We start from the raw sequence: 25,570 nt of genomic DNA on the forward strand, positions 1-25,570 counted from the left end.
ACGCTCTGCCGCTGTGGGACATCAAGGTCGAAATCGAAGCGGTGCTCTGAGCTCGCTCAGCAGTCGACGAGCGACCGGCGCGCGGGCACCAAGGAAAACACCTTCATGGGCGATGCACCCCGGTGAGGCGAGCAGAGACGATGCGCCGCAACGCAGCTAGGAGGCTGCACCGCGCGTACTGCCCATTGGACGCCGCCTTTATCTCGGCGCTCCTGCTGTCCATAAAACGGAGGCCGCGCCGCGACGCGCGTCGGCGCTATGCCGTCGTCTGCTGCGAGCGGCCCAACATCGGCATACTCTCTCCCTCGACGACGCGCGACGGAAGTGACGTGAGGAGACTTGTGGCGGAACACCCCTCGCCAACGACGACGTCACGGAGCGGCGGCGCTGACGCCACCCGCCGCCGAGCTGCTGCCCGCGGCGGCGTCTCAAAGATGGCTCTCCTGTTTTACACGCTCTACGGGTTTGCCATCGTCTTCTTCGCCGGCTGGTGGTTCGTCTGGTTGCTTCACTTATTGGCCATCTTCAACGGGTGAGTCCCTGCGCAGCCCGCCGAGCGCGCGAACCGTCGTTCTGCCCAGGCAGCCTTCCTTGGCTTTCCGGCGCCGGACAAACTGCTGCCGGAGCTCCCTGCGACGTGCGGTACCCTCTGGGACGGAGGATTCCTCGAGCGAAGTTTGTGGGCCAACCGCGCACGCGAGGGTGAAAGTGGGCATCTCGGCGACAGGCTGAATCGGCGTCGTCGGCCCAGCCGCTGAAGATACGTCCCGATGCTCCCAGTCGCGCCACCGACAAATACCCGCAGATTGTCGCCGTGATTTGGCAGCCGCAGCTTGCCCGCCGCGCTCGCCGGCGCGTTGGATGGGCGTGGTTTTTGTTCTTTCTCGACGCCTTGCAACGGGCGTCGGCAGAAAGGGCGTCGTGCTCGGTATTTTTTTTTCCTTGGACGAGGGCCTGCCTTGTTTTCCTCGGTACGCGCCCTTCAGCGACGATTACCGCACCGAGTGGCGATCGTCGGCTGCCCGCCCCATGTGAAGTGCGGTGTGTGACCAGTGCTGTGGTGTGTCGCAGGCATCCCGTCAGACTGCACGTTGGGGACAGTGCTCGCCGTGAGTCATCGGGCCGGAACGGCTCCGCTGCGTCCTATCAGTCAGTCGGTGTTGACTCGCTTACGAACGAGTCGCGAGTCCAAATGTCGTTCTTCCGCCTGTTAGCTGCAGAGCGATGCGTTTCGTGAGTCGCCTGAATTCCGCGTTTTTCATCGTTTTCCTTACGAGTTCAAACAGGGCCTTCAACCTTGTTTGTCCAATTAGACTCTGAGAGCTTTCCGCAGCAACGCTCGGTCTGTGCCACGAAACCCGTGCCCGGGTAACGGGATTACTAGCGCAGCAGTCGTCCCGATCGTTGCGCGCCTTTGTGGTGGCGGTTTCTCCTAGTCTGCACGTTTGGTTTTTTCCTGCCCGCGATTCGAGGTCGTAGGCCGCTAGCCTGCGAGGGCGCGAGTCCGCCTTGATTTCGCCGGCGCGACACTGTCGTCACGAGGACGATCTCGAGATTTTCCGCTCTGGACGGCACGGTGAAGTCGCATATTGCAAGCGCATTCGCAAGTTCCGCACCTGGGTCCGTGTCGCAACGTGGCGAAATGCTGGGAATGCAGTTGTGACGCACGAAAATGTTTTCCGCGCTCTGAATATGCGTGCCTACCACGCGCGTTCGTCCGTACGGCTAGGCGCGTGCTGCTGGATGTTCTTGCAACCGCTGCCGGCACTCGTTTTCGTCAAAACAATGGGATAATCCGGGGTTTGGCTTGCATTACAATTCGCCGCCTCTTTCCAGCCCAGTTTTCGATGGTTCGATCCGCGCAGTCGGAGCACAAAGTTCCAGTACCTTAACTTTTTGGAACAGGGCCCTTGGTATATGCTGCCTCTGTCCAATAGCATATTCGTGATCTTTCCAGACATGCACTCTTAGTCCTCAAGCAAAGGCCAGAAATGGTTTAAGTTAGGTTAAAAAATTGAAAATTGCATTCCTCTCCTCCTTGCAGGCAACTAGTCTCAAATTAAGGTTTTTCATCATTGATCACTGTGATAGATTTCTCAGAAGTGAAGTTGGTGGCATAAATTGAGCATTTTGTAGTGGTGCTAGCGTGCTTTCAACTTTGTGTTTCATACTTTGCACATGCTTCATGAAGGCTTTGTGAATAGTGCGAAGGGATAAGCGTAATATTCATTGTGTTGCATTATATTGACAGCACATGGTATCAAAGGCCACATAACTACAGCTTGACAGAGCAGGGAAAGGTTGTCATCGTGGCTTTCATAGTAGGGAGCTGCACGCTTAATAAATGCTTGGTTTGTTTATTTTTGAGACCCTCAGGGCACAAAGGCATTGCGTAGGGGAATGGGAGAGCATAAAGTATGAAATATACAGTGCAGCAAGAAAAATATAAGTGCATTTGAAGCAGCAAAACAAGAATGTTGTCAGCAATGCTATTGAGTCTGCCTAGCGAATTGCTAAAATGCAAGAATATAATTTTTTTTATTTAAAAAGGAAGTTAATACTTTTTGCCTTTCTCTTTATTGCATGAGTGTATCATGGTGCATGATCTATAGCATATCAGTTATCTCGTGTGCAGGCAAGTCACTGCCTCATATTTGCGGGAGAGCCCGTTCAGAACGATGTTTTGAAACCTGGCACCCAAATTTCTCTGAAACTAGCAGGTTAACCAATTTTGTCTCACCACTTAGGGAAGGCAGACTGCTGAAAGCATTGAATAGTCCCAGTGTGCCAACACTACCTAGCAGTGCATAGGCTGTACAAGTAATGCCTGGGTTTGAGCATAATGCCTGATTTAGAAGCACCAGTATACAAGCTACGTGTGCAAACAAATGTTTTTTTAAATCGCACCATTTATGTGGTGTACAATGCATATCGAAGCATCTGCCTCTGCTTTCGTAAGGTCAAGCAATCTGAAAGCATACACATGAGAATGTATGCAAAAACATTTGAAATTGATTGTTTAGTCACTGTAAATGCCATGTCCTTTATGCTGGAGAGTTCATCTAGAAGAAAATTTTGATAGAAAGACCAAATATCAAGAGCTAACAAGTCTCTCTGGTTTCTGTGGACAATACACTATACTCGAGCAGCAGTCTCATGCATGGGGTCATATGCATGACTGCAAGAAACATCAACACCGCTGCAGAGCCTCTGGTGAATGTTGCTTTTAAATTCTCCTGCTGTGCAGCTTTGGACGGACGTTTTCAGCACCCCCTGAGTGCGAAAATAGTCAGAGGGAGGAAGTTGGCGGCAGAATGAACCGTTTGCAAAATGGGCACCTGCCATTCAAAAGCCAGTGCAGAGATAGTCAGGTCACCATTTTCACGTGCTAGCAGGCACACAGTCATGGGTTGGAAGTGAGGCATATAGATCTTTTAGAAGTATCTCGGGTAATCTTTTATATGAAGTCTTTAACCACATGTTGCAGGTGTGGCAACTATGGTTAGGCCCCTCATGAATACCAGGATGCTGTCTTGAGCATGAAGCATAGCCTTCCAGCAGTGTCAGCATGTACCAGCGTAATGTGACATTTTCCACCCAGAAGAGCTGGCCTTGGCTCTTACCGGGCTCTGCACTCATCTTGCAAGTAGTTTCCACTGTGTCGAACCTGCAGCTGTCTGAGCTTATCACAGTGGTGTGCGCTGTGTAAGTGTGTTCCATCCACGTCCATAATGCAGCAGCTGGTGGCTTCATCGCTGGGAAGAAAAAAGAACCATTATGCAGCTTCTGCGTGCAGGTATGCGCAGGAGACTGAACCGACCAGGCATGTGTCACGTTAGCAATTGGTGGCACATTGCATTGCAACAGGCCTCTGCAGGGCTCTGTTCGTGAAGATTTTCACTGCTGATCCACTGAACAAGATGCTCGCTGTACTTTCCAAAGAAAAGCAGAAGCGTGTTTCCAATTACTGCATTAGTGTCAGCACTGCTTGTATATTTGGGGATTACTTGCTGTCCTGCTGTCATCGGGAGTGGGCATGAAAATTGCAGGTTCCACAGTGCTGCAGACAACTTGTGAGATGAAGTATACACTTGGTGCGAGTCGGCACATGTGGCTATCTGGGCTGCAGTTGACAGACTAGTGGGGAAAAGGAATGAGGACTGCATTTGAAGTGCTTCCTGTGTGTCGCATCCATTTCATGCTGTTACGCAATTTCCATGGGAGCTCTATGCTTTCCTTAGTCAGCTGCATGCTGGCATACTTTGCTTCCCTATGCACCACAACTGCACGGTTTCATGACTCATCACGTAGAGGTAACCAGCACGGCATGCATGGATTGTTTATTCTCTTGGTCCATCGTAGCTGTAGCCAAGAGCAGTCAAGTGCAAGCAGGATGTTGCACAGTAGGTGCAGAGCTGATGGGAGCAGTCTGTTCACTGCTTACGTTAAGGAGAATGTCAGCATCAAAGTGCAGGGGCACTGGCTTTACTACCGTTTTGCAGCATTGGCATGCTGCCAGCTCAGTTGTGGTGTCTTTTGCAAGCAGTAATCTTCTCGCAGTCCACGCTTCCTTTGCAGTCATAGCCCTTGCTCAGCGTGTAAGTACATTATCAGGTCACCTCAGCAATGCCAACGGACTGCATCCAAACAAAATATTCAAACAGGTTTTTGGCATGCATTGTAGTCTGAAGATGTGTAATGCTGTACATGTGTGAGGGTGTTGAATCCAGCAGAGGTTATTGCCCTGCACACGGTGTACTTTTGCAGTTATTTCGGCAGTCCATTTTGTTTCATTTTTTTCTTTTTTTTGTTTGTCTGGCTATTTCCTGAATGGAAAGGGAGTATGTAGCGGGAGCTATTTCAATGAATGAACTGAGCTGTGTGCCGCTGATTCGCAGCACATTGTAGTGCAGTGTTTCAAGCGCGGGATATGCTTTTGGATTTTCTGGTCCCTATGCATCTTGCATGGCACTTGCAGCACTGTTTCTGCTCTAATGAGGCAAGCGGATGGAGTGTCTCAGATCTACATGTACGTCGCTGAGCCATACTCGTGCAAGACACGCATGTTTACTTACATTTTTAAAGGTGATTGAGGTCGTGCTGTCGCTTTTATCCATTGCCTTGCACTCTTCTGTGTTCATCCCATTGCACATGCATTGTTTTTGGCAGATTTGGGATGGGATGTAGAATAGCCTGGCTGCTATTGAGTTGACTTAAGGGTTGCCATTCTGTAGAAAGCATGTTCTGCTCTGGAGCCTAGGGAGACACTGGATCAATTCCCAAGTGTAGCAGCCGCATTTGAATGTGCGCAAAGTGCAAAAGACGCTCATTTGACATGCGCTTGCTCTGCATAGTAAAAAAAAAAAACTCCACGAGGCGGAAATTAATCTGGAGCCCTTCACTACAGCATCCCGCATTGCCTAGGAGCAGCAGTATTGTAGTGCTAAGCTTCGCATACCATACCAAAACAAAGGTGCCACGTGGCGTGAACAAACAATCATTCTGGCCTCGATCATCGTCAGATGGTCGCTGTGTGCATGTTTGCCTGCTTGCATGCTTCCGGTGTCGTTCTGTGTGTGGCATTTTTTGGGAGCGCAGCTGCTTGTTCTAACCCTGTAGTTGTATTTGTGCGAAGCTGGGACACTGTGTCACGAGGCCATTTCCAGGCAGGAAGGAGACGCGTCGGCGGCTGTTCGCACTCACAGCTGGCTTGGTGGCGCAGGGTTTTCATCATTGGTGCTAGAGCAACAGTACTGTCGGCAGCAAAAATTAATTGGTCATGAGTGTGCAGAAGAAAAGTTTATTTCGAGCCTAAAATATCTCTAGGTCTGGCCTCTATGCTCTGTCCACTGGTGACACTAACATGTGACCGGATTGTGAGGCAGAGCTGCCATGAATTTATTTATTAATGCCGCGAAGGCAGCGTCCCTTATACAACTCTTGCTGCCAATAGTGCATCAACAGTACATAGATCTTGTCCTGCTGGATATCTAGTCAGGTTCTTCATCCAGTGTGGAATTTGTGTTAAGATTACACACATTCAAGTGTGGCACTGCCCTGGTGCTTATCACGTGCTTAGCAAGGTTTGATAATGGACGTGGCTGAGGTGACTTATCTTGGGCTCTTTTTTTTTCACAATGTCCTCACATATTCTACTCTTGAAAGGATGCTGTTATTGTGCGATGGAATGCATTGTGCTGGGGTCACTGGGCTGCTGACATGCCCTTTCCAAGGACGTTATCCTGATGCTGCAATTCAGGTTCATGCAGCAGTGATTATACTCATTTATGAGCGTTCACAAATGTTCGACTTTGCATTTTTGTTCTGCATTTTCATTAAAGGGCCATGTCATAATGCACCGAAGAAGAAAAAAAAGTGGCTGCTGAGCTTAGCTAGGCACAGATATACATACAGAAGAAAAATTTAGCTCTCATTAGGTTTGTTTTACCACATCTTGCTATGCTTGACCAAGTATTTGGCGGATGCTTCACGCTCTTGTTGGGATTAAGGAGGCCGGATTGAGGTCTTGGTAAAACTTTGTCAGAGGGGATGAAACACAGAATGAAATCTGACAGCTTAGCATGTGAAAAAGCCTGGCACAGGGAAAAGAGATGGCACAGTTTTGACCTTGTGGCCAGCAAAGTTGATCCGTTTGCCTTACCTTGGATTCTAAACCAGGCTTTTTGTATTAGTTACTGAAAGGAGGCTTCAAAGACACCCATGCAAACTCCAAAAATGCAGGTAGTAATTCTCATACATTGAAACCGTACTCTGCCTCCTCAAGACTGAAGTCTATTTTTATACCTTTCTTGAATTTTGCATCTGTGTATTGATCTCAAACTCGTGTGCAACATTCAGACTTGAGACAATTATCTGCATAGAGTGCTGGCTTCTAGGGCATTACTATTAGGAAGTGTCAGATATTTAAAGCTTTTGCTCCAGCTTAATTTGTGCCTGGTCTAAGACACGTACTGTCCATATGCATGACCTTATCATCATGTCTTGGCCATGACAGTGGTTTGTCCTGTGCATGACAGTTGTAAATACCAGTTGTAAAACTCCACTGCAAACCTGGCCGTTCCTTATGGCCACTTTTCAGCGGTTGGCAGGTGAAGGTTCTAGCTAGGAGTCGCAAGTGGACACTGCCGCTATTTGTCGGCAATAAAATTTTAGAAGCAAAATCTAAAATATTGGTCAAATATTTAGGCGAATCCTCCAAGGTGGAGTACATTTCCCAAGCGCAGCCATACGGCTACAAAGGAAAGCTATGCAGCTTTCCTTTGTAGCCGTATAGCTGCACTGGGGTGGATGTCAATGAGTAATTGCTCCGTTATTAGAAATCTACTCCACCTTAGGGGTTTTCCATAAATATTTGACCAACACCATTCCCACTTTGAATTATAGATCAATTCGCTTTCGCCCTACCATCAGATTTGCTAACCGTCCTGGTTAGCTCATTCAGTAGAGAAACTGCCCTCGAAAAACGGTGGTGCCGGGTTCGATCCCCGCATCATGACAAACTTTTCTTTAACTACAGAGTTTCTGAGAAAGCTGTATGGCTGCGCATGGGTGGATGGATGTTAAAAATTTATAATAGTTTTTGTTGTGGCATTAAACTTGTATCTTTGCCTGTGAGGTGTTCCTTGCTGCATCCTTTTCTCTTTTTTCTTTTACTTTGCTGAAAGAATGTCGTAGCAGTTATCAACCAGACATTGAGTTCATAACTTGCATGCAGCTAACCTAGCAAGGTTAGCTAGGTTAGCTTCACTGACATCAGCTGGCCACTATTTTGTTGTGCGTGGAGCATGGTGAAAGATCATGAGTGTGTTTAATCGGTTTCTTCACACCTACTCGAGCCTTCACCACTGAAACTGCGTGCTGAACGACATATGTGAATACTAACGGTACAGCTAGCTAGCGTGAGTAAAGTTTTGGCACAATCAGGCGTGCATATTTGAATGGTGGGTCCTGTAGGGATCTTTCAACCAGTGTGATCAAAGTGCTTTTTTGTTGAGGAAGAGTGAGCCTGTAGAACAAGAGATGGCGGCAGCACTGCTCTCTGACAACCCTGTTTACTTTGCCCGTCTGCAGGAAAATGAAGCTTCACAAGAAGAAAACGCTGCCACCGCTCGAGGTTCCACTGCCCGGTGTGTCCATCATCAAGCCCCTCACGGGGGTGGATCCAAACCTCTTCAGCAACCTAGAGTCATTTTTCACAATGAACTATCCACAGGTGAGGCCTTCGCACTTTATAGCTCCTTCCTGCTGTTGTGGGGTAGCTGAAATTTTCATGATCATCTTTTGCTTATTCATGCTCACTGTGTGCACTGAGCTTTCGTGTTGCGGCAAAAGTTTCATAGGCTCTGCGCACATCAAGGGATACTGAGGGCACACTGAAATTAGACTGTTGCCGCTAGATTTTATTTTATTTATTTATTTGTACATACTGCAGCCTCGATGAGGCTATGGCAGGACTGGGCAAACAAAGAAAAGTCTATCAAGAAAATATGAACATATAAAACGAAGAAAATAAAAAATGTCTCTAGGAAGCAATGGCAATCAAAAATTCTTCAATGGGTAGCGAGCGGACGTTTCCAGGCAGCGAATTGCAGAGTTCAATGGTCAGAGGAAAGAAGCTGTGTTTAGATGTCCCAGTGAGGGAAAGCTGCATTCCAATCACGGTGACTTTGCTCAGTCTGAATCTGCTAGAAAAGATGGAAGTAATTAAATACAGGTGTCACCGCTGTTGAACTTCTCACTTGCCATGGTAATGGAGTCTCTTTCGGTCGGGACACCTTTGGGCTTGACACGAGTCGAGGTAAAAATTGTTCCATGCACGAACACTAGATGTGTAACTTTCAAGAAAGCCGCACTGTCCGAGGGATGAAGCCTACTGAACAATATCTGTGCACCACTGGCAACTTGAGCCACAAAGATGGTGCCGGCAAGAGAAGAGGAAGCTCATCAAGGAAGCAACAAGAGATAACGCGCCCACTGTGCCCGGTGAATAGAGGGTGTGTCGTGCTATTGTGGTGCCTGGGCTTTCTCTTCAGAACACCTCAAAATGCGCACTAAAATGCTGTGCAGCAACCGCTAAATCATGGATGGGGCTTTGTTTGCCTGTGGATTCCGATCCTTAACATTGTGCTCAGCTGAACAAAGGCAAAATGTGCCAGTGCACCTAAGTTGCATTTATTATTTTAGCCTGGTAAGTCGGGAGCCAATTTTTAATGCAGTTTTCTGAATGCCAAATGTGTATTCTGCCACTGAACCAATGAACGCAGAGTGAGGAAGAGCTGCACAGGCTCTGTTTACTGTGAACAAAAGCGCGATGATAGAATTGCCCTCAATGTCATAGCCTGAGCCGCTTTGAGGCACTAAACCCTGTAGACCACACCAAGCCTGTGTGCACACTTCACAAAAGCATATAATGTGCCGAAGACTTGTGTTTTTGTCTATGATGTGTACATGTGCGAGTCTGATCAGAAATTTCTTCTGCATTGTGTGGCTGCCCACGATAATTTCAGGTGGTTAGTTTCTTTTGTGCACGTGAAGCCTGTTTCTTCTGCACATGCACATTGAAATGAGTTATAAGCAGAGGGCACCTGCTTTTCTTTACGGGACTTGCACCTTGCGATGTCTGAAGACTCAGCTGGTCGTGGGGCTGATGCGTTGGATATGGTTTCTGTGTGTGTCTCTGGTCTTTTCAAATGGCTCCTCTAAGTTCTAGTAATAACATTATGGGGGGAGCGGCACGCTAGGATCGTCCTGTCCACACCGCATCTTATGTCCTCTCTGAAGTCGCTTCTTTTTTTCTCTCCCACAGCATGAATCCAGTGTAAATATGTGATAAAAAGGCATTTGCGACAGTTCATCTTTCTTGGAAGCTTTAAATGTACTAGGAGAGTTTTAAAACTTTCACTTTCTATTTTTTCAGCAGCACAGCCACCTATCTTTGGAGAAAAAAAAGCCAGTAGTGTTCCCAACGAGTAACCTATTTTGGTCTTCCCCAGTTTGATACTCTGTTTGGTGATCTGCTGGTGCCAGCTTAGCTGACCGGGCTGTCCAAACAGAGGCTGCGCCTCAGCGGGGAAGTGATAGCGACGAGTGATAGTGGGCGGCATGCCTTGACGGTTTTTCAAGAGGCCAGCGCTCAGCGCAAGTGTTTTGGTGATAGCCCAACGGTGCAAAGTTCTGTGAGGGCTGGGCCACTTGACAGTGCGCTGGCTGGCTCTGCTCAGCACGCTTCCTCGGCTGTGTCCCTCGTGTACTGTACAGAATGAAAGACCGGTGATTGGGGTTGCCTTGTGTTAGAGAGAGAAACTTAAATTAAAAATGGAGTAGTTGGTGAATATTTTACTTGTGATTAGTTGTCTTGCTGTTCTAAGAAGGGAAGGGAATTGAGGGAGAAAAATATTGAAAAATTGTAGAGGTTAACAAAAATAATGAGGAACGAAGTGGATGGTGGTAGCTTTGACAGTAAATAGTCAGCGGTGTTTTGGCTATGCTGTGTAAATTGCAGAACCCGGTGAGGCCAAGCGTAAAGGTTTTGTTTTTAACATCTGCCTGTGGTGTCCTTTAAACCTTTCCTTCAAGCTCTGTCCCCCTCTATTAACCTCCACAGAGTCTTGCAGAGGACTAGTGTGCACGAGAGATAGTTTAGAGCAGTCGCTGGTGTCTCATAGGCCTTCATATATAGAATTAAATATCTGGTTGGCGAAGAACACTGAAAATAAGAAGTAGCAAACATTTTTTGTCTTGTTTTTTACATCATTCACATTCAAGTAAAGCTTAAGTAAACTGCACAGAAGTGTGTACCGTACTTAAAAATTTGGTGTAAGTTTTATACTCGGTTCCATATACTACTGGATTTTTGTGTAGGAAGGACCCACATGAAACCAGATGGAGATGTCATATCGCCGCTGAACACTAAACTCATTGATTCGGCCGTCAAGGGACCAGAAGAAATAACCAAATAAACTGAAAGTAGCTCAGATTATCAAACAACCCTGAAAAAACTGTCAGAAACAGTTCGTATCGCGATACTTTTTTCTGATGAATTCCTGCATGCTGATTGTCTGCATTTGAGAAGCAAACAGTTTCTGAAACAGAAATCTGATATTAACATATTCGAAATTCTGAATATTTGCACACCCCCAATAAAGATTAAGGGTGCAAAATGTGGAACATAAAAGAAAGATACGCAGGCACGGGCACTGTCTAGATCGCATTCTTCTGAGTCTTTTATTTTGCAAGGTTGATTTTTGTGTCAAATCTTCGCTGCATCTCTGGCTTACTTGGATTGGCAAAAGTAAGTTGTGCTGGGTCTGCTGAGCGCACCCTTGTTCCTGGCTCGGCTCATATGCGTCCAGCGTTCATACCCTGTGAACATTCACGAAACAGTCTACTGATCTGTTAACAAGTACGGCCAATGGTGCGATTTTTTGTTTGTTTCTGAGAGCATCTGTTCTGAGGACAAAAGAAAAAAAAAAGCAGTTACAGCACAGTGAACAGATTTTGCATAGGTTTGCTTCGGCGCCGTGCATGACAACTGGGGTGACAGGAAAGAGTCGCACTGCATGGTTTAGAAGCAAGCATTGCAAGCTGTACATTAGTAATAGGCATTACCTTGTTTGCCTACATGCTTGTCCACATGACCTTACCCAAGGAGAAATCCTATTGGCTGTGCAAATAGAATAATTTATTTGTACAAGCATAGCTGGGTCTTTGCAGGACAGTGTGCTCCTAGATTCTTTATATATTGTAGCGAACTCTTGATTACAATGGTTGAATTCGTTTCTTTTTTTCTTTTTGACAGGTGTGTGCGAGCGAAGTAATGCTGAAAAGCTCAGATAGGAAATTTTGTTTTTTACTATGCATATCAGATTGTGTTTCTGCTGCAAATTAAGTGCAGTCTTACAAATGTATATTTTGAAGCAAGTGAACGACTTTCAGGCCAGTGTTTGGCAGCTCCATGCCGCACTTTGTGTGCTCTTGTGCACTCTGTAGAAAAGAATTACATTTTTGCTTGCTTGATGCACAAAATATCGACAGCAGTGTTAAGTTTTGCGAAAGGGCAACACGATCGAAATCAGAATGTTCCAGAGTCAGCATAAATGCTTCAACTTGGGGAATACTGTCAAGCGTTAACCGCCACCAAATCACCAACGTAAAGCCTAGCTCAATGCATAGCTGATCACTGGGCAGAATAACATGTGTTCATATATAGGGTGAAAAGGGGGGTGTGAGAGCAGGGGACCATGTTTTTGCATGCAGAGGTCTGTAGTCGTGGCTTGGGCACCAAAGGGGCAATTTGTTGGTGTGACTGGCTGTTTCGAAGCACATCTGGGTGGCCGAGCACGGCAGTCTCACAGCCATTCAGTAGGGGCCCCTTGTCGCACTATTGTCTATGCTGGAACGCACAGGTACGCACAGGTGGGTGATGAGAGCGTCTGTCATTGCGCTCCCCTCGAGGGGCATTCATTGTACTGTGAAGAGCAGATATCAAGCAGGAGCCTCTTGACGAGCTGTCAGAATAGCAGACAGAGAATTGGCCAAAGACTTGAAGCCAACACATGTGGCCTTGTTGACGTCTGGCCACTAAGAAAAATGGGATGCTACCGTAGCCAGATTGCCTCCCGGTGCACCGTTACGATTTCTCTTGTGGCTTTTTATGTTGTGCAGTAATTTCTGTATGCACAACGCAATGCAGGTGTGCTGTCACTTTATTGTGTAATCAAGACGTTGACGAAAGTCTATCTGGTCAGGCATGCTGCAATGTAAGGAAGTAGTAGTCGGTTGCCATAGTTGAAGGAAGGTCTTTTGAAACTGCTGCTGGCTCCTCTTGTTTACAATGCAGGACAAGACTAGCGTCTTATCTGAAGAATATGTACTGCGTTTGCCAGACATTGATGCCTTGCAAGGTGTTTTCGTTAGTGTACCAAGTTTCTGGTGTGGTCTGGATGATAGAGGTTGTAATTCTCATTTAGCCATATCATGTCTTAAACATTGCACAGGAATGAAGGAATCTTTCCTTTACAGGAAAGATGCCTTTATGCTCTTGATTGAGAGGGAACATGCTCAACTTTTCGAAGTTTCAGCTGCCTTGTATGCAGGCAGCATTTGCGCTGGCAACAGTGTGGGCGAGATAAATATAGCAGCTTGCACGCAGCCCCTTTATTGTGTTTAGAGCGAAGATGCAGAGCCAGTGACACTGACCTATCAGATAGGAGCATGGAAACACTAGCTTATCATGTGAGACCGGCCGATTGCGCGGGTGTGAGGGCACCTCGAGCGTTGTGCATGCGTAGGCTGATGCTGAGTATGTGTGCCCCGAGGGTGTTGCCCCGTATTGCACTCTTCCCTTTTTGCTGACCGGTGCACAGCGAAGGCTGCACCATGGCACTGAATGGATCCCAAAGGGGGTGGCAAGGAAGTGTTCTCTGTAAAGGCTTGTTTGTATAAACAGTTTATTCTTGAAGTCATCACTGCTTGAAGCCTTAACCTGTCCTCAGGATTCATTTCTTTGTGTTCGCGAAAAAACTTGGTGATCCGGCTGAAGCTAGTTTGCTGAGCGGAAGCTCGATTAAGCGTGGTCAGATACGGTTTGCTGTGGTTTAACTCCTCCATGGCTCTCTGCGAACCTCAAGGACACTAGGCAAAATCTAGACGAATTGGAGGTGTCGAGAGCATTTTCAATGGGAGGTCTTATGATTCGAGCCAGATAGGCAGCGCTGGAGGGAAAGGGAAGGCAAGGGGACTGGATGGTTGTGTGGCATTGTGCCAGGCAATATTGTATATTTGTTGAGATATATATGTACATGTACCATATGTGAGATATGTAGATGTACCAGTACAAATAAAGCTTGCTAGGTGTGTGAAGGAGAGAGAAGAAGCAGGTGTGCGATGTAGAAGAAGCGAGTGGGCGGCGCCGGTTTCTCGTGCCACACCTGTGGTCATTTCTCGCAAGGACATGACCTCAATTTGACATGGGAGTAGTAGAGCTTTAAAGTAACCAATGCTTCAGCTGCTTTTGACTGTTGCCAGTCATTTTTAACAGCTGCTGGTGGAGGAATATAAAGAAAGAAGAGAAACGGTTTTCTACAGCGGAAGCAGAACATTATACTGTGTCGTTTTTACAGCTTGCGCAGCTGGCCAGAGAGCTCATTCTCGCAAGCTGTGTCTTCAGCTTTTCCATGCTTTGTTCATGTTCAGTGCAGCTGTGGTGATCGTAATTGTCACCTGACTTGACACTGACACTGATGTTGACAGTGCAGAGTCTAGTTTCGGTGTTCTGCATTCCACATTTTTCAAAAAGTTCCTGCAGTTCATATGTGCTGTTTGTGATGTGTCAGCTGACCGTCATGCCTTCCAAACATCATTGCCTGTACCAGTCTGCTTCTGGACTCGGTCAACCATGTGGCTGGGGACATATTGGAACAGCACTTTGCGTGCTGATGATTTGGTACTGCTTGAACAACTGGGTTTCTCAATTATTTGTTCTGGAGAATTCCACTGCTGACAGGGGTCAGTACTACACTCGACTGCAGAACCCAAGGACGAAGGGTTGAATCCCGGCCACTGTGGCCACTTGTCGATAGAGGCGAAAAGCGAGAGGCGAAAAGCGAAATGCTCATGTGCCGTGCGATGTCGGTGCACGTTAAAGAACCTCGGGTGGTCGAAATTTCCGAAGCCCTCCGCTACAGTGTCTCTCATAGCCTGATGAATCGCTTCGATGCATTAAACCCCAAAGCACTGAGTGCATTTTTTTTAATGCTTAAAATGTGATAACTTTGATTCTTAAAAAAAAAAAAAGAGGCAAGATTTAAATATCCTTTGCTGCATTTTAAAACTTCTGACTGTGTGCCGGCAAATGTTCAATGCGGAGAAATTCGTGAAATTTCTGAGGTACAGAGAAAGATTAAAGCCCCCCTTCCCTTCTTTGCCGAGATGTGTGCTTGGGTCTGTCAGTTGCACTATTGGCTGGAGAGTACCAACAAGAGCACCCCTTAGACATGCAGCGGTAGGCATGACCAAGTATCGGTCGCTTGGCATACAATAGTTGTTCATGATTGTTCGAGTGACTGGGTTTTGTTGCTATCTCAGTAGTCGCAGGTGTTTGTGGGCTTTTAAAATCATCTGCAAGCCATCGGGGATGCTGCCCCATCTGTGGTGGAGGGTTTTTGAGTGCTAGTATCTGGTACTCACCCCCTCTATTTTTTTTATATGCGCATACATTTCAGCCATTTGCTTTCTCCCAATGCAGCTGGAATGCTGTCCTTCTATGGACATGCAGGTTGCACAGGGCAGCATGATTTGGGAATACTAAGGTCAACACTGTTGTTTTACACTCACACTTGAAATTGGTGGCACAGCTTGTCATTTCTCGTGGACATTGTTTGCATTCACTCTTTTCAGACCTTTTTTGCTATTGTTCTTGGTAAATTAACACTGAAAAGACATGTTTTCAAGCACCTCAGTTGTGACTTGTGAAAAGTGTTTTTTCAAAGGTGTGGCACTTCATGAAGAGTTTACCTGCAAGCAGTTTGGTCCATGGGACAGGCTGCATGTAGTGATGGGAATGGTTGGAGGTGTTGTCTAACTTCGCCCAGCTATATGCAGAGGACGGTGCTTGTTTTTGTGTGTGTTTGTGTGCTTGCTTGGAACTGTGCTGTGTCCTTATGTTCTGCCCTCTCCTTTCCCCCTCTCTAGTTTGAGCTGCTGTTCTGCATCCAGGACGAGGGTGACCCCTCCATAATGCTCGTGCGCCGCCTCATGGAGAAGCACCCCTTGGTTGATGCCAGGATGTTTGTAGGCAAGTGGCCGGTCCTCACTCGTATTTAATAACCCATCAGTTATAGACAGGGCCAGTCGTAATTTTATTTTCTAGTTTTGAGGTGGACTGGAATGCTGCTTGTACAGCCTGACTGGGTCCAGAAAACCTGGCGTGTATTGAAGACTTCTGCCTGGGCTAGTTGGTTCATGGCTAAGTGATGGAAGAACAGCGCGGAAAAAAAACGAGGATGAAGAAATGCGCATAAACACAAGACACGTGCCCATCCTGTGTTTGCATGTATTCCTTCGTCCTCGTTTGTTTGTGCTGTTGTTTCATTACCCTGCATGCAGTGATGCATGGGCAGTACAGAAAGAAAGAAGATTGTTTTCATACACAGTAAAACATGTTTCACAGGTATCTGTGCCAACCTTCAATTAACTTAGGAGGATGGAATGAAGAAGACTCATCATTCAGATAATGATGACAATAGACTTAACGACCAACTAAAGCAATTCGCCACCCAGCAGTAAGTGAAGACAAAATATTGTCGCAGCTGTACTTTGCTACTGTCCGTAATATGTTTATATTCGGGATGGGCAAATGTTGAATTTTTGCGAATACGAGTCGAGTATGAATGTAGGGAAAAAAGTATCTTCAAGTATCGAACTCTGATCATTCAAAAAAAATTTTAAAAAGTTAAGAGATAGCAAACATTCTTGTTCTTGTTAATTTCAGAATTCACATGGTATTTGCAAATAGAATGAAATTAGAAATGCGCAGAAGTGCACACGCTACTGAAGAATTCAGTATCAATTTTACACAGGACTCGGTACACTATTTTTGTACAGGAAGGACCTGCATGAAGCTTGGTGCAGCTGTAGTATCGGTGCTGAACACAGTGAACACTTGTTAATTTGGCTTTTGAGGAACCGGACAAAATGTCCGAATAACCTGAAAACTCGCATTATCTTCTGGGCCCAAGAAAACTGTCACAAATGATTGGCATCACAGTAATTTTATCTGATGAACAACTGCACGATGGTTATCTGCATTTGAGAGGGAAATGAAGTGAGAACTACTTTTTTTTTTTTTTTCTGGTTCTGACAAGTTCTGTGCTTTACGCATTACCGGGAAGGCCCTCTTTTCAAAAGAGAAGATACCTTTTTGTGAAACCCCTCACATTTTGAGGATGCTTCACAGCACAGCCCACACAGTCAACCATTGCTGTGAAGCGTGCAGTGTGGTCAAATTGCAGTGAATTAGAAAATTTTCGGTGTATTAGGTAATTATTAAAATATTTGAAAATTTTAATAAGCTGGTTTTTTATTTAATATGAGTACACAAAATAACAAACATATTTTATTCGCATTGAAAATTTTGGATACTGTATAAACTGCATTATAGGTCGAGTGAAGTGAAAAGAAAAATGAAATTAAAAAAAAAGTGGAAAAGTGCATATATTTACATCGACTGTGTCCCTGCATCACTGGAGCTACAATCTCACTCTGAACTTTCAGCAGCGTCTTCGGAAGACGACTCTTTGCTGCTCACCATCTCTGAGAGTGTGTCATCTAGATCCATCGAGTGTGTTGCTTACGCAGCATTTCTTGAAAGGCTGCATGTGAACAGCTGATCTTGTCAGCGGCAACGCTCGCCGAACTGTCGCTGAGAGAGGGACTATGTTGCTGTTCGCTTCAGCGAATATCACTTTTTCTGAAAGCCACTGTAAACTGCCTCCACATGCCATTATTCATTGCTAAAGAGGCATTTTATACTCTCATTAGCTTCGGACTGAAAAAAAAAGCCAGCCACTCTAGGAAATTGATATGGTTCTGGCTGTCCGTTCACGAGCAGGCATGTCACTTGTCGCCAGACTGTGCCTCAAATTCTGCTAAAGACCGCTATATAAGACGAGGGGCAACTTTAGCTTGCTTTTTTTCTCTTTTTTACAAATAATTTCGACCTATATTCGAGTTTATACGGTATTTGCACACTCCTAGTTTATATATATATGTCGTGTCTGGGGTATGGGACAACATATGAGCTAACATATTTGTAATTGAGTAAATGTAGAAGGCAGTGCTTATGAGCTAAGCTCTCAAGCTATGGCCTGTCTTAGATGGCAGAATGAGCATTATTGCTGTCTCATTTTACCTCGCATGGAAAAAGAAATGGTGCTTTCTGTCATTGTGACCACTACCACTGCAGTGGTGGACAGTGGTTACAACTAGGGTTCAACAGAAAGGCAGTGGCCCAACAGGTGTCGAGGCAGGAAGCCGGTTGGTACAGGATGCAGCAGTTTACCCTTGTCACTTAGTGGCGCATTGTGTTCAGCAGCGGGGAGGTGTCCATGGTACTATCTCTCTGTCTCCAGGAGGCTGCCCAGTCGGCGTGAACCCCAAGATCAACAACATGCAGCCAGGCTACGAAGCTGCCAAGTACGAGCTCATCCTCATCTCGGACAGCGGGATTCGGAGTAAATACTCTTTGCCCCATTTTTTTTTTTTTTTTTGTGCTGTTGTTTTTAGTGCGCGAGCTTGGGTGTGTTGCTTTTAAAAAGAGCCAAATTTTGACGAGTCAAAATCGTCGTTAAATAAAGCGAGTGATGATAAATAAAAATGCAAGGAGGGAGGTTGCGCCGCGTGTTGTGACGGCAGACCGCACTGCCCCCGCATCTGTATCTCACTGATGGCAAAAAGATTGGCAACAAAGGCAATTGAGCAATATATCTCATTAGTAGGACATGTAGTGCAAAGAAAAGTTAGCTGATGGTCACTTAGCCTAACAAATTGCATGCCAAGGGAAGGAAAATGTAGTTGGGTGAGGTTAACAAGTTCATGGGGTCAAGTGTATGCAGCTAGTAAAAGACCGGGTTAATCAGAGAAACATAGGAGAGGCCTTGGCCCTGCAGTGAGTATAATCCGGCTGATGATGTATGTGTATGTCTCCTTAGTGTCACTGTGGATGAAGCGGGTCTATCAGGCTTAGTTTAGCCTGGCAATGCGGTGCTAGTGAACCTAACTCCACAAATCAGCTGTCATTTCTCCCACTCATCTCTTCTCCTGTGCAGAAGACGTGCAGTGCCTTTCTGTGGGTTCCCCAACCTAATTGACTTTTATTGCGAAAGCAATACTACAACAGCCGAGACCTCTGGTGGCTGCAGCTACGGTATGAAGAGGCGTAGCTATGGTCTCCTCATATAAAAATCAGCCTGCCATGACATTTGAATTCACGTTACCCTTATGCCATGGGCAAGAGCTGCCAACTTGGGTCGCTCCTTTCATATGGGAGGTGATATCAGAATCAGCCTGCCAGAACTGTTTGCATTCTCGTTACCCCTATGACATGCAGGCACGTCCATATGGCTTGGTTGAAGCATGACTTTATATGTGGGCTGGTAGCCTACACTCTCGTGTCATACCCTTAAGAGATGAGCTTAAGTGTCCCCAATAAAGTAGCACCTTACACTGATAGGGCGTGATAGGGGAATAAGGTAGCAGGCAAAAGGAGGGTCTGCCGTTGCTTTTCGCAATTCAACTAGGGTTAACCAGAGCTAAACCACAACTAATTGTTATTCATTCAGTCACTTATTTCTTTACCTGTGCATGCAGGAGTCCCTGTAGGGGGTCTAGTAGGAGTAGGGAGAGTAAAAAAACAGGCCATTCAAAGGGCAGGCATGTAAGATTTGCAGTGCACTTACTGTGATAAGCAAGGGTTCAAGTCAGGCAAAAGATGGTTTTGAAACTTGACTTCAGAGAGCTGGAAATTACCATGACACGCACGAAATATAGGGAAGCTTACTTAAGAAAGAAAACACGAATGTAGCTGATGTTCTGCACTGTATGAAAAGGAAGCTATTTAGCTGGACACCATTTTGCTTCTCATTAAAAAATAGACAAATTTATATATGTAGGTGTATGGATGGAAACGTGTATCGTTCAGTTCATTATTGCCTCTTTTGTGGGTGCCAGTAAGTGAAAAAATAAAGAAGGAATTAATGTAGCAATGTTAAAATTTTAACTAACTTTTATAATGGTGGGGACAAACTGCACTTATCTACAAGGAACAGGCTGATATTGCCAAATTTCAAGTTGAACCAGCAGAAAAGAAAACAGACAGCTTTTCCTCCAGCTGCTCTATTTTGTCAATTTCAGATACATTATGGTTTGTGTGCTAGAGCGAGTGTAGCAACTTGACATCAAATCGGCAACCCAGACTTAGCTTGTGCTCGTGATATTTTCTCTCGTACCTTATGCACCTGGGCGTATGCTTGTTTTGCGCAGCTAACAGTTTGGGGGATTGGATGGAAAATGTGACAGGGAGGCTTGCGTGTGTCATAGTAGTGGTGGGAGATTTGACACAGTATTTTACCTGCACCCATTCCCGCGTGCAGTGAAGGAGGACACGCTGCTGGACATGGTACTGACCATGGCTGACGATGTGGCCCTGGTGCACCAGATGCCTTTCGCCTGTGATAGGAAAGGGTTCCCAGCCATCTTGGAGAAGGTGAGGAGGCCCCATTAGAACTGGGGATTATTTCCCTGTAGGATGCCAGTCCCAGTTGCTGCTCACAATTCATTCCATTGTTTGCTTCCCCCTATGCAATGATCAAGGGCTAGTATGTGGAACTGCTTGGCTCCAGCAAGGGCTTCTGCTTTTGGCGTGAATGTGAGGCAGAAGCAAAGGGGTCATCGCACGAGGTCGAGCTATTGGGCACACCTACCAGCGAAAGTATAGCTTTTAGTGGTAGAGGAGAACAACCGAAGGTTGCCGCCTGATGTATCACATGTCACACTGACCTAAACTGTAAAATAATGATCCACATGTAATATGCCACTGCATTGGGAGTTACTTGAGCGGTCAGCGAGGAGCATGTTATGGCAGAGGGACTCTTTAGAAGGGTTTCAACAGTGTTGTATAGTTTAGTTTGTTTTATGTTTTCTTCAATGGTGGTTTGGTTTATATGAGTGAATGTCTCAAAGCGACTCTGGCTATGAGAGATGCCGTAGTTGGAGGGCTACAGAATGATTTCAATCACCTGGGGTTCTTTAACATGCACCAACGTTGCACTACATACAGGCTGTTTTTAATGAGAACAATAAAGCCTTGTGCGGGGTCACCTTGCACACGGCTGGTGGGAAAGGCCTTCCAGCGTATGATGAAAAAACTAACAGCCTTGGTAGGTTTGGGTTCAGTTGGCAGAGGCAGAGCTTGTAAATTTATTAGTCTCACGTACACAAGAAAAGACACTGGCAGACGAGTGTTTAGCTCAGAAAAAGACTTTTTCGAGGTCGTAGGTTGCTCCACGTCTCCCAGCTAAGTGTAGTCGCAAGACGGGCGACGGGAGCTCCTCGGCAAACCATGCTGACAGTTGTCTTCCCATGCAGTCGGCATAGTTAATGCTTAGCAGAGTACTGCTCAGGGTGAGAATCGTTTGCTGTCTGTAGGAACAGCATCTGTTGACCATTCTCTTTTAAGTGCCCAGTGCGCCATATCAGCATTGTGGGGCCATCCAGAATTTTGGGAAGATGTTGTGACCTCCTCCACTCATTCCCTTTCCCCACTGGCTGGCTGAAGAGATGGGGAGCAAGCCTACCTCAAGGTTCTCATTGGCTTGCGCGCATTCCCTTTCCCCACTGGCTGCTGGCTGGCTGAAGAGATGAGGAGCAAGCCTACCTCAAGGTTCTTATTTGCATAAAAGATTGTTTTTGGGTAAGCTACCATATTGTCACGTGTGGGTGACAATGCGGTTGACAACAATTGAGGAAACTTTGTCTTCATGGGAATAGACTCTTTATTGGGCTGACTTGCGCCTGCAAAAGAAGTGAGCAAATCGGCAGTGGCGATAGCAACAAACATGCTCGTTGGTCGTCGAACTAAGAATGCTCGTTTCACTTGTCAGCGCTTAATTTAAAAGCGGCATAGAAACGTCTAGATAAAACCGTCGACAGTGACTAGCATAACCGGGAACATTCTAGAAATACAAGCGCGTGGCTGGTATCTTTCGAGATAAATTGCGAATATCTGCCGCAACAAAGGAAATGATAAAGCCGCGTCTCACAACGAGCATGAACAAACAAAGGATACAGAAGTGATTCGCATGCTAGATTCACAGTGATAAGACCGCATACCTGTGGCTGTCAAAAAAGAAAAAATAAGCATTTGAATGGTTCAGGGCATTACTCCCCCCTTTGTCCCAAAATAAACAATGCAACTTAGACATAAGCATTACAATGTGTAAACACCACGGAATCTTTAAAGCACATAATATCGCTTCAGACGAACAACATGTACGATTTCTGGGTGTCCGTGTCGCCATTGTGATGCTGTTTTACCGTCGGGAATGACTTCATAGTCGAGTTATCCGGCGTGGCGAAGGATTTTTATATGGCCCAAAGTATTGATGCAACAACTTTTCACCAAGTCCGCGATGGCAAATTGGTGTCCACATCCAGACTTGGTCTCCGGCTTTTACTCTGCATGGCGACGTCGCAAGTTGTATCGTTGTGCGTTGGTGCGTTGTTGGTCCTTAATGTGCAGCTGTGCAAGTCGTCGAGCTTCTGCATGATCATTTCTTCTGTTGTGGCAGATGATTCGAGATGCATCTCAAATTATTCCAGTCACACGCTTGTATTTTTACAATGATAAGACTGCGTGCCTGCTGCTGTCGAAAAAGAACAAATAAACATTTGAATGGTTCGCAGCAGTATTCACTTTAAGTACCCCCTTTTTCCCATGATCATCATGCCGAAAATGAGGGGGGGTACTTAGATTCGAGAAACCTAAACTAGCCTTCCCCCCTGTTCTCTCGTCGATATCTTAGGGAGCTGGGCGCTAGGAATAACATTTTATTCAGCAAACTAACCTGGTAAGCATCTTTGCCACCAGCTGTCATGTTTGAACGCAGTAGCACAAGATGCTGGCGATCGTGCCTCAGATGCCACACGACCTCAGCATCAGTACGTGAGCCAGTGCGCTAGCTGCCCCGTCTACATGTTCTTCCTTGCAAAAAAAAAAGAGGGCGCTTAGATTCGTGCAAATACAATACTTTTTGCATGTTGAGGAAAGGCAACCTACTTTGTAGATGTATTTGGTCCGGCTCTTTGTTACTGTTCTCAAAGATGCTAACAAAAGAGGTTAACAAGGAGAGGCGATTCTTTCTTTAAAGCCCCTTGTACTTTGATACTAAAGACCCATCTGCGTGTGGCTATGAGGGTTGCTCTTTGGTGGAGGTGAAATGCTAGGTGCCCGCATGCTGTGCAATGTCTATGCATGTTGAGAAACCTCAGCTGGTCGAAATTATCCTGAGCCCTACACTACGGCGCCCCTCGTAATTTGTCACTTTTTTTGACTGAGACCACTCAAACCAAACGATCCTCTGAATCTTGTCAGGTTTATTTATTTTATATTCTTGACCCCATGCCATAATAACATCCTTTAACACTTTCCTGTTCTCGCCTGTTTGCATCGATAACCCGCTATCGATGGTTTCACGATTCGAATTTTCCCGCTGCTCCTTGACAAGTGGCAGCATCCAGTGGGTAATAGATGAACTCTTCTTTCAGTTTCGTTTTTGGTTTTATTTTTTCCGCCGTGCCGCGCCCGTGCAGCTGGGCTCAGGGTCAGGTGACTGGGGCTCCTTGTATAAATCAAGGCATCGACACGCGCTGCTACTGCGCGGAAACGGCGCGTTTCCGCGCATTTTGCTACGCGAACAGCAGCAGTGATGATTCTGAAAATGACTTCAGCTCTTCAGACTTCAGCAGATGCAGTGAAACTGCGTTAAACCGAACCGGAACGTCAACAGCCATGCCCCAATAAGTTTCGCTTCCGCCCCTGAAAAGTTCCCCTGCGTGCTGATCGGAAGAGATCTGTGTTCTGAAGGTCACAATCTTTACCTGCAGAGTGTCAATGTCTTTCGGGGGGGACTACTTGCCGTTGCTAGCGCAGAGAGTCGTGTTTTCCACTAAAAGACAGCCATGAATTGACGTCCACGTAGTTGACCTCGACCACTGTTTTCTTTCCTAACTCAGCAAGTGCTGTACACAGAAAGCTAGAATTTGCTGCAATGTCGCATCGGATTTTGTTTTAAAAAACTTGCAGTATGTTGAAATTTGGAATTTTGTTTTTTTGAAGAAACTGATGTTTTGTGAGTTTATTTTAAGTACAATTTATTTTTCGTTTTTTTTTTTCTTTTTTTCACTTACATAATAAAGATGTTAATTGTGACTAATACCATTGTGAAGAGAATTTCCTCCTCTACAATTTGATATCATGCACTCCTGTACCAGGCAAGTTTTGCTAAAAAAATTTTTTAATGACACCACCCAAAAACTACTACCTTTCCCGCGGACAGGAAAGTGTTAAACCTCCGGGTTGTTTACAACTTGTCATGTTTGTTGCTTCGAAAACTGCTTTCATTTCTCATGAGTTTGAAGCACTATTTTGCATGCATTTTCCCACCACTGAAGTTCATAATCATGACTCTTTAATGTACAGCACTCTGGCATTTTGAATTTTATTGTCGTGTGCGCCACCCGCCGGGGTGGCGCAGTTGTTACGGCGCTCGACTACTGTTCCCAAGGGTGCGGGATCGAATCCCGGCCTCGGTGGCCGCTTTTCGTTGGAAGCGAAAAGCAAGGCGCCCGTGTGCTGTGCGATGTCAGTGCACATTAAAGAACCCCGGGTGGTCAAAATTTCCGGAGTCCTCCACTACGGCGTCTCTCATAGCCTGAGTCGCTTTGGGACGTTAAACCCCACAAACCAAACCAAACCAAACATTGTGTGTTGGAAGCAAGCTTACCTACAGCCATGGTGCCTGTGTCGGGATTTATCTCCCCCCCCCCCCCCCCCGCCCCCTCCCCCCAGTGGCTTTCTGCCACTGCAGTGCGCATTCACTTCACAAGTGGTCTACAACTTTGTTGGTGATATCTGTGCAGTTAAGCATCAGTTTGTGGTGCATGCTGTGCACAGCAGATACGAAGCCTCTCTGGAGAACGCGGTAGCTGCCTAGCCACGCATGGCACGCTGTGAAACTTTTGTTGTTTGTCACTGTTTATGACTCACAGTTGTGGCCTCACCTTGCGCAGGTTTATTTTGGGACGGCGCACGCTCGCATCTACCTTGCTGCTGACTTCTTGCGTATCAACTGCGCAACGGGCATGTCAGCGTTGATGCGGAAGAAGCTGCTTGACGAGGTTGGCGGCATCAGAGCGTTCGGCCACTACTTGGCAGAGGACTTCTTTTTTGCCAAGTCTTTCGAGGACAGGTGGGTTTGCGCCAATTTATTTATTTATTTATTTCTGCATACTATGATCTTTGTTCAAGACCATAGCAGGGTGGGTACATACACACAATTGGGCGTACAGCAAGACCGAACAATATTGGTGAATTATTTCAGGTGCTCTTCAAATGGTTTCAATGATTTCTGCATGGCTGCGTCGTTAGTGAGGTTATTCCAGTCAACTTTGGTTCGTGGGATGTAAGAGTATTTATAGGAATTAACTCTTGAGGTTAGAGGCGCTATTGTTTTTTCGGGTCATCTCATTTTGTAACCTGTCGTGAAAATGCCAGATGTGTTAATATGGTAATGAACTGAAAGAAGAGCTGAAAAGCTAGGTAGCTCCATTCGTTTTCCCCCTCTTTTTGTTTGTGCTCTAATCTTTGCAGGGGGAAGGCTTTTGAACCTGGGCGAGAACAATGTGCAAGTGTGTGTGAATATCAGCAGCTCAAGTGGCACTTGAAGCCAGTCTAAATTTGAAGGAAAAAAAGAAAAGTTGTGTTGCTTTTGTGGTA

The 25,570-nt window shown here is 46.0% G+C and overlaps 1 protein-coding gene across 2 annotated transcripts in view; it reads left to right on the plus strand.

The window, feature by feature from the left end:
- Positions 1 to 282: 282 nt before the first annotated feature.
- The window catches only part of GlcT (ceramide glucosyltransferase), a 50,615-nt gene continuing 25,327 nt past the window's right edge, over positions 283 to 25,570 (plus strand). The window contains exons 1-6 of one of the 2 annotated variants that reach the window (XM_084576156.1): positions 283 to 532; positions 8,092 to 8,233; positions 15,712 to 15,814; positions 18,150 to 18,251; positions 20,169 to 20,281; positions 24,865 to 25,043. In XM_084576156.1, the coding sequence (XP_084432282.1) occupies positions 435 to 532; positions 8,092 to 8,233; positions 15,712 to 15,814; positions 18,150 to 18,251; positions 20,169 to 20,281; positions 24,865 to 25,043 (737 nt within the window). In that variant the 5' untranslated portion in view covers positions 283 to 434. Of the gene's footprint in view, positions 533 to 621; positions 1,110 to 8,091; positions 8,234 to 15,711; positions 15,815 to 18,149; positions 18,252 to 20,168; positions 20,282 to 24,864; positions 25,044 to 25,570 lie in introns of those variants that run through there. The other variant, XM_084576155.1, reaches the window with a different exon arrangement.

This window comes from Amblyomma maculatum, chromosome 8, assembly GCF_055883805.1.
Source record: "Amblyomma maculatum isolate TAMU_Amacu chromosome 8, ASM5588380v1, whole genome shotgun sequence".
Lineage (NCBI taxonomy): Eukaryota > Metazoa > Arthropoda > Arachnida > Ixodida > Ixodidae > Amblyomma > Amblyomma maculatum.